The 13,240-nt window shown below is 36.0% G+C and overlaps 1 protein-coding gene across 5 annotated transcripts in view; it reads right to left on the reverse strand.

Annotated features, from left to right (window-relative positions):
• Positions 1-13,240, reverse strand: part of EPB41L2 (erythrocyte membrane protein band 4.1 like 2) — a 100,036-nt gene that overhangs the window by 43,741 nt on the left and 43,055 nt on the right. For all 5 annotated transcript variants that reach the window (XM_081312871.1, XM_081312872.1, XM_081312873.1 and 2 more), the window contains exon 4: positions 3,316-3,420. In XM_081312871.1, the coding sequence (XP_081168997.1) occupies positions 3,316-3,420 (105 nt within the window). The remainder of the gene's footprint in view (positions 1-3,315; positions 3,421-13,240) is intronic.

The raw sequence follows: 13,240 nt of genomic DNA on the forward strand, positions 1-13,240 counted from the left end.
TAAATAAATACTGCCTAGGTCCCACAAGATCACGGTGCTTTATAATTGGGGTGTGAAATGTGACAAACCTTAGAGATTTTATTGAACAGGGAGACATGACAAGAGAAAGACTGCTATGTAGATAACCACGTCCTAGGCCACTCAGTGCTCAATAAGAGAATATGCTGAACTGCACCCAGAAATCAGCTAGTATCCTCTAAAACTGGTAGAGTAGAAATCTTACATGGAAAAAGAGGCACAGCCATAACCGCTTGTGTAGTCACATTCTAAACCAGTTGTGACATCTGAGTGGTCTTCAGGGGAAGCACCATGTAGAAGAGGGGTTTCAAACTCACAATGTCACATGACGTGTCAGAACATATTGCGACTTTTTTCCCATTGCTGGAGCTGGGGTGGGCGCAATTTCGGCATGACGCATTTGGCCCATGGGCCGGCAGTTTGACACCCCTGATGTAAAACATTTCAAGGAATTGAGCATGAGGTGATTAAGGTATGAGTGGCTGTGAGAATGGCCTCCCAAGGATGCAATTGTCGCACAAGATAAATATGTTCAAAGACCTTCCTGGCCATTACTGCCATTTGCTGTCTGAGCCAGGATCTGAGAATCCAGGAGGGCTCCCAAAGAGATCAGGATTTAAATTGAATTACATCAAACTTTTTACTTTCTTTTGCTTTAATTTTTTCATTCATTAAAAAAATAAACTGTCCAATTTCCATATACTTCACTACCTATCAGTGGTAGGCTCCGAGTATTCAAAATAGTTTTCCTTCATTATGAAAAGTAAAAGATTACTGCTTGCTATACAATTATAAAATGTCACTGAAACTCATAAGGTAATATTCACACAGCTGACTATATTGTTCAAATTCTCTCACTGTAATTTTTGGGAGAGATGTATTTCTTTAAAATATGGTCTTAAATAAGTCATAGATCGATGAGGCAATTTTAAAGTTAGGTGCGGGCAGAGGTGTCTACGTGATCTAATACTTTCATCAATCTGACTTATTTTAAGATTTTCATGTTGATGAAAGTAGTGTTGTGCTCATGCTTTTTCATTTGTTCCCTCCTTTCCAGCGGTGACTTCGATATGAACAAGGAACCATTTTTATCTTGGATAAGTTGCTGAGCCAAAAGATGACTTTTGCCCTTTCCCTCAGGATAGGAGATGCACATCAAAGATAGAAAAGAGGGGACAACTTTGCAAACCAGATGGAAAACTCAAGAGACTGATATTCCCTGTGGCTATATTAACTGACAATGTGAAATTATTATCTATATATGCTAGCAAGAAGGGACGCGGTGGCTCAGTGGGTTAGGACGCTGAGCTTGTCAATCAGAAGGTCGGCAGTTTGGTGGGTCGAATCCTGAGTGCCGCGTAACAGAGTGAGCGCCTGTTACTCGTCCCAGCTTTTGCCAACCTAGCAGTTCGAAAGCACGTAAAAATGCAAGTAGAAAAATAGGGACCACTACGGTGGGAAGGTAACAGCATTCCATGCACCTTTGGCGTCTAGTCATGCCGTCCACATGACCACGGAAACGTCCTCGGACAAGCGCTGGCTCTTCAGCTGTGAAACGGAATGAGCACCGGCCCCTAGAGTTGGAAACGACTAGCACGCATGTGCCGGGGAACCTTTACCTTTACTTTTTATGCTAGCAAGCTATTTGCTTTTTCACTAAGACTATAAAATGAAAACAAGATATGTCTCATATTTTCCCGTCTGAGGCTTTCTCTCTAGCTGAGGATTGCTAGTGAGCTAACTATGTTTATTTACAAACACTTTCTCCTGCACAAATCACTGTCTTAAAGCAGCAAGTGAAAGGGCATAAAAACGTTTTTTAAAAAGAAAGAAACACAAAGACCTCAAAAGTGTCTATATTTTTCCCCCAACGATATTAGATTTTATGGTCATAAAAGATAATTTGCTTCTTCAAATATGCAGATAACACGAGAGAATTTCCTTTTAGATTAGATTGCCCTTTACTGTCTTTCTCTTTATAAATTGTTTTTCTACAGATACTGCTTTTTCTGTGCTAGTTCATGAAAATAATAGTTCGAGACTTAGTCATATAAGTGTACTGATGTTCAATATCTCTGTAAACATAGAACTCCAATTAAAATTAGAATAATGAAATAAAAGTAATCCTTTACAAAGCAAAAAATCTAGCTTTCACAATTATTCATATATAGGATACTTTTTTCTATGAAAAACCTTTGAAATGCAGGTTTTTCTTGCAAAACGTGTATATCTTTTTATTCCCTTCTGTACACTAGTAAAATGCTCATAGTATCTACTTTCTAAGACTCTACAAACTAAAAGTTAAACTAAGACTCTACAAGCTAAAATGTCATTCCAGTTAATGTTATAGACTTGATAGTCACAGGGAGAGTTCAACCTCTGGCAGATTTGAACCACTGTGTTGACAAACTGCTGTGAAAAACTGTCAAAGCTGCAAAATGGAAGATAACACTTTCCCAAACTGGGAGATGCCATCCTAAACAAGCCAATCGGTCAACAGCTCATCAATGCTTCTGTTACTATCATAATGTAGATCTGATCCCGAGTTTGTAGCCATACTCAGTTAGATTTACTGTCACTTTGTCTCTTGGACTCATTAATAAACCAAGGAGCCAATCAGAATGAATCAGAAAGAAAGGCTCCTTATAAAAATAACAGAATTTGACCAAATTGTTGAGATATTCCCTAAATGCCTTCAGAAATCTGTCTAGATCTATGTACTTCAAGTAGTTTATTTGTTTCAGATTTGTCTTACATTTTAATTAATTGCTTTAACAATGATGATGTTATTTATTGCAAATATATTTTTAAAAGAAAAGTGAAAATTAGAGTTCAAATGCTTTCAGTCAGCATTCTCTATTTCATCACATCCATACAGCATCTAGGCCAGGAGTCCCCAACTCCCGAGCCAGGGACCAATATTGGTCTGTGGCTTTTAGGAATCAGCTGCACAGCTGGAGGTGAATGGCGGGCAAGCGAGCGAAGCTTGATCTGTTTTTGCAACTCAGCTCCACCTCAAATCATCAGGCATTAGATTCTCATAGAAGCACGAACCCTACTGTTAACTGCACATGCAAGGTTTTTAGATTGTGTGTGCCTCCTCTCTCCCCCCCTCCCCATCCATGGAAAAATTGCTCAGTTCAAAATATGACAGCAAGAGATAGCATTATAGTTACCCTTTTCTGCTCAAAATCTGAGGGTCTGGACTAAAAAAGACTTAATGTTCAGTAACAAAATTCCATATATTACACAAGTTCCCAGTCTTTTAGAAGTCATTTTTACACATTTAGTACATACCTTCTGATCTGTGTGGTCTTGGAATAACAAGCCAAAATAGTCCCTTTCCAGTAGGTTAAGATGCTCACATACTTTGTCAAACAACACCTGACCTTTTGTTTTTTTCTAGGAAAAAACAGGGTAAATCAATGAAACATGTATATAATACAATGCTACATACATTTTTAAAACACATCTATACCAAAGAAAATACTCTGCATTTGTTATCATGGTTACAATTTGTTATTTCAGAAAAAAAAATCAAAAGGGAGTAGATGCTTCACAGTCTATATGCAGCATGTAAGAAAGGACTGATTAAAACCAATGGAGGGGAGATATTTATTTAGATAACAAAAATTTAAGTAGGACAAATGAAAAATCAGCAGCAATTCTTAAAATCCTGAAATACTGGTGTATATTTAGGAATCGTTAATGTCTCTTACAACTTTTTTTTAAAGGAATCAAATATATAGTTTGTTATCTGAGTACTCCCCTTCATGGATTACTGCCTTGTCGTGGTGAAGGGGCTTGCATAATTCAATGAAGCTATGAGCTATGCCGTGCAGGGCCACCCAAGTCAGAAAGGTCATAGCAGAGTTCTGACAAAACGTGATCCACTGGAGAAGGAAATGGCAACCCACTCCAGTATCTTTGCCATGAAAACCCTATGGACAGTACCAAAAGGCAAAACGATATGACTCTGGAAGATGAGCCCCTCAGGTCGGAAGGCATCCAATATGCTACTGGGGAAGAGCAGACGGCTAGTACTAGTAGTGCCAGAAAGAATGAAGCGACTGGGCCAAAGCCGAAAGGACGCTCAGCTGTGGATGTGTCTGGTGGTGAAAGGAAAGTCCAATGCTGTAAAGATTTTTTCTCCATAGGAACCTGGAATGTAAGATCCATGAATCAAGGAAAGCTGGACGTGGTCAAACAAGAGATGACAAGACTGAACATCAGCAAACTAAAATGGACAGGAATGGGTGAATTTAATTCAGATGACCATCAGGTATACTACTGCGGGCAAGAATCCCTCAGAAGAAATGGAGTAGCCTTCATAGTCAATAAAAGAGTAGGAAAAGCAATACTGGGATACAATCCTCAAAATGACAGAATGATCTCAGTTCGAATCCAAGGCAAACCATTCAATATCACAGTAGTCCAAGTCTATGTCCCAACCACCAGTGCTGAAGAGGATGAAATTGACCGGTTCTATGAAGCCCTACAGCACCTTATAGAACTAACACCAAAAAATGATGTCCTTATCCTCATGGGGGATTGGAATGCTAAAGTAGGAAGCCAAAAGATAACCGGAATAACAGGCAAGTTTGGCCTTGGAGTACAAAATGAAGTAGGGCACAGGCTGATAGAATTTTGTCAAGAGAATACGATGGTCATAGCAAACACTCTTTTCCAACAACCCAAGAGACGGCTCTACACATGGACATCACCAGACGGTCAACACAGAAATCAGATTGACTATATGCTCTGCAGCCAAAGATGGAGGAGCTCTATACAGTCCGTAAAAACAAAACCAGGAGCTGACTGTGGCTCAGACCATGAGCTTCTCATTGCAAAGTTTAGGCTTAAACTGAAGAAAGTAGGAAAAAGCACTAGGCCACTCAGGTATGAATTAAATCATATCCCTGTTGAATATACAGTAGAGGTGACAAATAGATTTAAGGAATTAGATCTGATAGACAGAGTGCCTGAAGAACTATGGAAAGAGGTTCTCAACATTGTACAACAAGTAGCAACCAAAACCATCCCAAAGAAAAAGAAATGCAAGAAAGCAAAATGGCTGTCTGAGGAAGCTTTGTAAATAGCTGAGGAAAGAAGGGAAGCAAAAGGCAAGGGAGAAAAAGAAAGATACGCCCAATTGAATGCAGAATTCCAGAGAATAGCTAGAAGAGATAAGAATGCCTTCTTAATTGAACAGTGCAAAGAAATAGAAGAAAACAATAGAATAGGGAGGACCAGAGATCTTTTCAAGAAAATTGGAAGGATGAAGGGAACGTTTAATGCAAAAATGGGCATGATAAAGGACCAAAATGGCAGGGACCTAACAGAGGCAGAAGAGATTAAGAAGAGGTGGCAAAATTACACAGAAGAACTATACAAGAATGAGCTTAATGTCCCTGATAATCACAGTGAGGTGATCACTGACCTCAAGCCAGACATCCTAGAATATGAAGTGAAGTGGGCCTTAGAAAAGCTGAGCAACAACAAAGCTAGTGGAGGTGACAGTATTCCAGCTGAGCTATTCAAAATCTTAAAAGACGATGCAGTAAAAGTGCTACACTCAATTTGCCAGCAAATTTGGAAAACTCAACAGTGGCCACAGGATTGGAAAAGATCAGTTTACATTCCAATTCCAAAGAAAGGCAGTGCCAAAGAATGTTCAAACTACCGCACCATTGCACTCATTTCTCATGCTAGTAAAGTTATGCTTAAAATCCTACAAGCTAGACTCCAGCAGTATGTGGACCGAGAACTACCAGAAGTACAGGCAGGATTTCGAAGAGGCAGAGGAACTAGAGATCAAATTGCCAACATACGTTGGATCATGGAGAAAGCTAGGGAGTTCCAGAAAAACATCTACTTCTGCTTCATTGACTATGCTAAAGCCTTTGATTGTGTGGATCATAACAAACTGTGGCAAGTTCTTAAAGAGATGGGCATACCAGAGCATCTTGTTTGTCTCTTGAAAAACCTATATGTGGGCCAAGAAGCAACAGTGAGAACGGGACACGGAACCACTGATTGGTTCAAAATTGGGAAAGGAGTCCAGCAAGGCTGTATACTGTCGCCTTGCCTATTTAACTTATATGCAGAGCACATCATGAGAAAGGCAGGGTTAGAGGAATCAAAAGTTGGAATTAAGATTGCCGGAAGAAATATCAACAACCTAAGATATGCAGATGATACCACTCTAATGGCAGAAAGTGAAGAAGAACTAAAGAGTCTCTTGTTGCGGGTGAAGAAGGAGAGTGCAAAATGTGGGTTGAAACTTAACATTAAGAAAACCAAGATCATGGCATCCGGCCCTCTCAATTCCTGGCAAATAGATGGGGAAGAAATGCAGGTAGTGACAGATTTTATTTTCCTGGGCTCCAAGATCACTGCAGATGGGGACTGTAGCCAAGAAATTAAAAGACGCTTGCTCCTGGGGAGGAAAGCAATGGCAAATCTAGACAGCACACTAAAAAGCAGAGACATCACCCTGTCAACAAAAGTGCGTAGAGTCAAGGCTATGGTCTTCCCAGCTGCAATGTATGGCAGTGAAAGCTGGACCATAAAAAAGGCTGAGCGCCAAAGAATTGAGGCCTTTGAACTATGGTGCTGGAGAAGACTCCTGCGAGTCCCTTGGACTGCAAGGCGATCAAACCGGTCAGTCCTAGAGGAGATCAACCCTGACTGCTCTTTAGAAGGCCAGATCCTTAAGCTAAAACTCAAATACTTTGGCCACCTAATGAGAAGGAAGGACTCACTGGAGAAGAGCCTAATGCTGGGAAAGATTGAGGGCAATAGAAGAAGGGGACGACAGAGAATGAGGTGGCTGGATGGAGTCACTGAAGCAGTAGGCGTGAGCTTAAATGGACTCCAGAAGATGGTAGAGGACAGGAAGGCCTGGAGGAACGTTGTCCATAGGGTTGCGATAAATCGGACACGACTTCGCAGTTAACAACAACATCTGAGTACTTGTTAATTATCAAAAACAGATAGTCCTTGGCTTACGACTATCACTTAGCGACCGTTCGAAGTTACAATGGGACACACAAAAGGGACTTACAATCCAGAGTTCTGAGTACCACACATTTCCATGGTCACAAGACTGCATTTCAGGAACTTGGCAACTGAACAAACAATCATTTGTGGTTTTTCCAGTGTCCTGTGGTCATGTGACCACACTTTATGACTTTTTGCCGAACACCAGTCTTTACTTCCAATTTTTGGTAAACACATACATGCCATGGTTATTCACTTAACCAGTATCACAAAAAAAGTTGTAAAATTGGATTGGCCAGACTCCATTATTGTAAGTCAAAGACTAGCACGTTACATTTAATGGATAAGGAACTATATTGCTGTCATTAGTGTTTTGTACGTTTTTCATAATAAATCCCCCAAAACAAAAGAACAGTTAAATGCATCATACTTAAGAATCTACTTGGCCATTAATACAATTCAAAACTGTCTACATAGCTGTCTAAAAATACATTTGACTATTAGTTTGTTTACTAACCAAAAAATCAAAATTCCAAAGTAAAGGTTTAATATACTTCTTTACAGCTTAAAAGATTTATCTCTGACATTTCTCCATATTTTGGTATAACAACTCATGGTTATCTCAGCACTAACTAAACTGCTCAACTGATTTCTGTTATATTTTGCTTTCACACAAAAATGAAACTAAGGAGTTTTGCTACATACTCCACCTTGAATTACCTGGTATCTTGGTAAGTAGCAAAAGCCTCATTATTTTTACTTTAAACGTCTAATGATTTTGATTTAAACAGTTAAAACAACTGTTAGTCATCAATGTATTATTGTCTAATGTTAGATATGTAATGAAGAAATATAACACTGAAGTGATTTATTGAATCTTATTTCAGTTCATTAGTTTTCTTTTTCTTTCTGCATTAAATATAACCTTCAGATGCACTCACAACCATAACCATATAGCCCCAATAAAATTTGAATGAATTAGAAGATAATAAAAGTTACTAGAATGATTCAGAGGCTAAGTAAAACATGAAAGAACCAACATTTTTCAAGTCACTTTTACACAAGAGATACGCCCCCAAGTACATAAAAATAAAAAGAATAACTAGTTTAACAACATTTTAAAGAATATAGGGCATAAGATTCTGACAGGAGAAATCTATCAGAAATAACTGCTTTTATGATCATATGATTTTTCATATTTCCATATGTATAAGAGAAAATTGTATTACTGTTTTAAATACTTTGGGGCAGCAAAAGTACACAACAGGCAAACAGATAACATTTGAAAAGGTTTGTTCTTAGGTTTTTCTTTCTTCTACATCAAATATTGAATATAATTTTATTAATAGTAAATTAATAATTAGTACTATTAAATAGCAATAACTTTATTAATTATTGATATTATTGAAATGCAGCATGATATATAACACTGGGTGTAATCAACCCAAAGGGAAAATTTGGGGCATTCAAAGTACTATAGTTTGATTTGAATTAATAAATGAGAACAGACAACTCGCCTTTCTGTTTTTTCAAGATTTGTTGAAACATTGAAATAGTGTCTGCTACTGGAAGAAATCAAGAGGTGCAGTATGGTGCCTTTCGTTTTCAAACAAGTCCTACATCCCAATTTGGCTATTTATGGCATTTTAAAAGCAACTATAATGTGACATTTTTGAGACCTGGCAACTGAAAGGCATTTTTGCAACTGCTTATCACGCAGATTTCAGTAGACGCCACTGCAATTCCAGAGAAGTCCCTTCAAGTGCCTATGTGTAGGCTCTTGCAACACTAAAGTTATTGTGCCTGACAGTCAGAGACAGAAAGCTCTAAACTGAACAAATTATCTATGCTGTTGAGCTATGTGCCACACAGTAGTTGTGAGAAACAGTGTACAAATACAAAGGACAAGGGAGAAAAGGTATGCAATAAAATTACCAAGCTCAATAAAAGCATTGTCTGTTGTCCAAAAGAAATCAAAGCACATTCATGCTGAACTAAACTGCTCAATTTATATCCCGCATTTACAATTTTAACTGGATCATTCAGTGTTACATCCCATCAGCTGAAACATAAGGAACAATGCAAATAACCCCTGAAACACAAAACTATTTCTAATAATATACCCAGGTACAATTTGGGGGGAAATGGTTTTTTTAACTTGTATTCATTTCTCAAGAGATTTTAATGAGTTTTGCTGCTTACTTTACATTTCAATTTATCATTTAAATAGGATTTTAAACTTTAACAAAAAAAATCCAAGATATTTAGGTAACCTGGTTTAAATTGGATTAAACATGTGGAAAGTTCCAGTTTAGACTTGTATTTTAAAAAGGACATCCATCTGCCAAACATATTAAATTGAGACTTGAAAAAGGGGAAAGAAAGGAGTGAAATCTAATTGGCTATGAAGTTAGGTATCACAGAATCACATAATCCATGTGCTATTATTATTATGCTTCCTACTTAATTCACAACTAATAACACTTCAATGTCCAGAAGATAATCATAGTGTATATAACCAGTTAAATCTTGTATTTTTATTTTGTGACTGTGGTGCTACATTTTTGGTTTCCAAATAATAATATTTTAAGATTCTAGTATGTAAAAATCCTGGATAATTTCCATTTCAATATAAATACTATTTTGCCAAATGACTCTCAGCACTTATAACGCCCTTAGCTTATGTTTCAAAAACATCATTTTACTTGGCAGGTTACCATTCAAAAGCTCCCTTCTCTGAGCAAAAATTCTACAACATACATGCATTAAATTACCATTATAATCTTGGGTAGTATTTAGTTAATAGTAATTTGTTGAAGGCACAAATAAAAAAAATACTTCTGTTGAAAATTTTGTTAGAACAAACCAAAGGAAATGTATTCATGCTGAGAAAATATTGATATTAAATCTATCATCTATCATTTAAAAACTGATTTATAAGATAAGATTTAAATAAAACAAATTCTCATTAATCAAAGCAATGAGCCATCAAAACTAGTATCATGGACTAGCAAAATGGCAATGTTTAGTAGAAAACTGGCATGAACTAAATTCTAATCTGCTGGAAGCTTCTCATTTGTATTTTCTATTAAAAGATAGATGTGAAAAACTGTCAGAACAGATGTTATATATAGCTTCAGTCTATTTCAAGTTCAAAATAAAAAAAAACAAATATGTTATTTCATTTTATGTTATTATAGCTATTATAGCCAAATTTAACACTATATTCATCATTACCAAATATTTTTAAAGAAAGCGCACAGAGTTTGAAACAAGTAAAATACTTGGAATAATTTAAACAGAGTTTATAATTTTTAAACTATAAATAAAACATTTTATTTTAGCATTCTGCCAGAACATAATGAGATTGACTTAAGAATGTTTGTTTAAAAACATGCTTATTATAGCCAAGAAATCACTGGCAAATTGTAAGACATATGGTACTTGAGCATTTAATTTTTTATAAGATAGCAAGTGCACTTTTGCACTTCAATCAAGCAAACTACAACATCCTTGAAACAGTTATGTCATGCTCAATACACTTCAGTTGTTCAGACGTGCATAAAATATAGCCATTCAGTCATATTTAAATGTTTTTGTCATAACATTTTAATTAGAACAGAATGCCCTGTGTAGAACACTCTAATGAAAGCTGTATTTGCTTTGGAAAGAAATTTTACAATAAGTCAGCTGCCTAGATGTCATTATGGCATTCTTTAGACTTGATAGTTATATGACTGAGTGCATAAAATGAACTATAATAAAGCTTGTACATAATCTCAAGCATATATTTAGATATTTTAATTCAATGAACAAGAAGTGCAATTACTGGATTTAGTATTTTCTACTTATTAACAAATGCTATACACTATGTTGTACTAAACTGCAAATAACCAAGAATATAGGGCAATGAAAATATTAAACATTCCCTTAACGTTTATTCCTCTTCCACAAGACTAAAGGCAATTCATCTATAAGAAGGAAAAGGGGGCAGAGAGGAAGCTGGCAATAGATTGAAACATATATTTGTGAAGCTAGCAGGATTCTTGTATTTATATATCCATATATAATATATATAGATATATCATATATATGACTTGGCTGCAATTCTTCCTTTTTTAAAATTCAAATATTTAATAGCATCAGAGATAGAATAAGTTCCTTAATTTGGACAAATACATTTACAACATTTTCATAAAAGGAAAGTGATACAGATAAACCCAATAGGTAGAACACTCTAATGAAAGCTGTATTTGCTTTGGAAAGAAATTTTACAATAAGTCAGCTGCCTAGATGTCATTATGGCATTCTTTAGACTTGATAGTTATATGACTGAGTGCATAAAATGAACTATAATAAAGCTTGTACATAATCTCAAGCATATATTTAGATATTTTAATTCAATGAACAAGAAGTGCAATTACTGGATTTAGTATTTTCTACTTATTAACAAATGCTATACACTATGTTGTACTAAACTGCAAATAACCAAGAATATAGGGCAATGAAAATATTAAACATTCCCTTAACGTTTATTCCTCTTCCACAAGACTAAAGGCAATTCATCTATAAGAAGGAAAAGGGGGCAGAGAGGAAGCTGGCAATAGATTGAAACATATATTTGTGAAGCTAGCAGGATTCTTGTATTTATATATCCATATATAATATATATAGATATATCATATATATGACTTGGCTGCAATTCTTCCTTTTTTAAAATTCAAATATTTAATAGCATCAGAGATAGAATAAGTTCCTTAATTTGGACAAATACATTTACAACATTTTCATAAAAGGAAAGTGATACAGATAAACCCAATAGGTTACATAGTCTTCTCAGACAAGTCATAAATGTCAAGTGTCAATGTTAATATTTTACAAGGTTATTCTAGTATTGAAATGTTGCCTAATTTCAATCAATTGAGCTGCATCTGCTGCCTTTTTAATTGAAACTAGAGAAACTATGATCTATGGGGTCATCCTTTCAGAGATACTTCTTTACCTAAACATAGAATGACCATGGGCAGATTGCTATGGGTTTGGTTTTAAACTTTACGAAGAAAACATCTTATTAAAGAATAAAGATGGATAGCAAAACAAATATAGATGTTTTTCATTTTAATAAGAACGTTTTGATTCCAGCATCTGTGGTTGATCTGCCATTCTTTTAAGAATACTGTTACATTTTCATTTCTTTTTCCTTGGCTTAAAGCAACATATACCTGACTATGTTGGAATATTGGTTTCTTCAAATAAATCAGCACATTTTCCATAATTTGTCCTTGTCCTTTATGTATAGTGAGCACAAAGCATAACTGTATTGATAAATACAATTCTTGGAATCATAACATGTTATTACTTGATAACATATTTGATGAGATGGGGCATATTTATTTACTTAATAAATATTTGTTTATGGATTTGAGATTATTTGACCAGATATTTCTACACTGAGATGACAATTGAACACCTTCAATAGTTGTGCATTATCAGGTATCACCCACTGAGAAGTTAATATTTCAACTCATTCCTGCTTTAGGTCCTTCATAACCTCCCATTTCTGAAGACCATCTCCTGTAGAGAAGAAACATCTTTTATGCTCATTAAATGCCTTTTTTCTAGTGCATGTACCATATTTTTAAAGTGTTTCTACTGTAATATGGGCCATGAATTATGTCCTTCAGTACCAATTAATGCAGCTCTAGATCTTCATTTGAGTCTGGTTTTGGGGCTTGCACAAATGTTATCATAATCTTGTAGTCTTGCCTTCAATGCTTCATCAGGCCAGAGCAGAGTACAAATGAGGTAGACCTTGTTTTTGGTATTCTAAACTTAGCACGTCTTGAGGATACATAAAGCAAATTTAAATAAATTTAATTTACTGGTTGGGGTCTGGCATTAAATGCCTGATTGAATTATGGATTTGCCCTTGAAAAGCCCTAGAAGGATTCCCTTCATTCCACATTGTAAGGACTTCTTGGCACAAAGGCAATGGTACTGTCTGATGCTCTTCCAGACTTCATTTGCAACAGGTTTGTCATTGCTATATAAACTGAGGAGTTCATTAGGTAGAGGTTGAAAATTGCCCATCCTGACCGTTTCCATCATACAGCAAAACTGGTACTTTCTCCAAGAAATAAAAAGAGATGACAATAAAAGCATACTTTGGTCATGGCATCAATATCAGCAGAAATAATACAATGTGCAAGTTGTGCATTTT

This window comes from Vipera berus, assembly GCF_964194415.1.
Source record: "Vipera berus genome assembly, chromosome: 1".
NCBI classification, from domain to species: Eukaryota; Metazoa; Chordata; class Lepidosauria; order Squamata; family Viperidae; genus Vipera; species Vipera berus.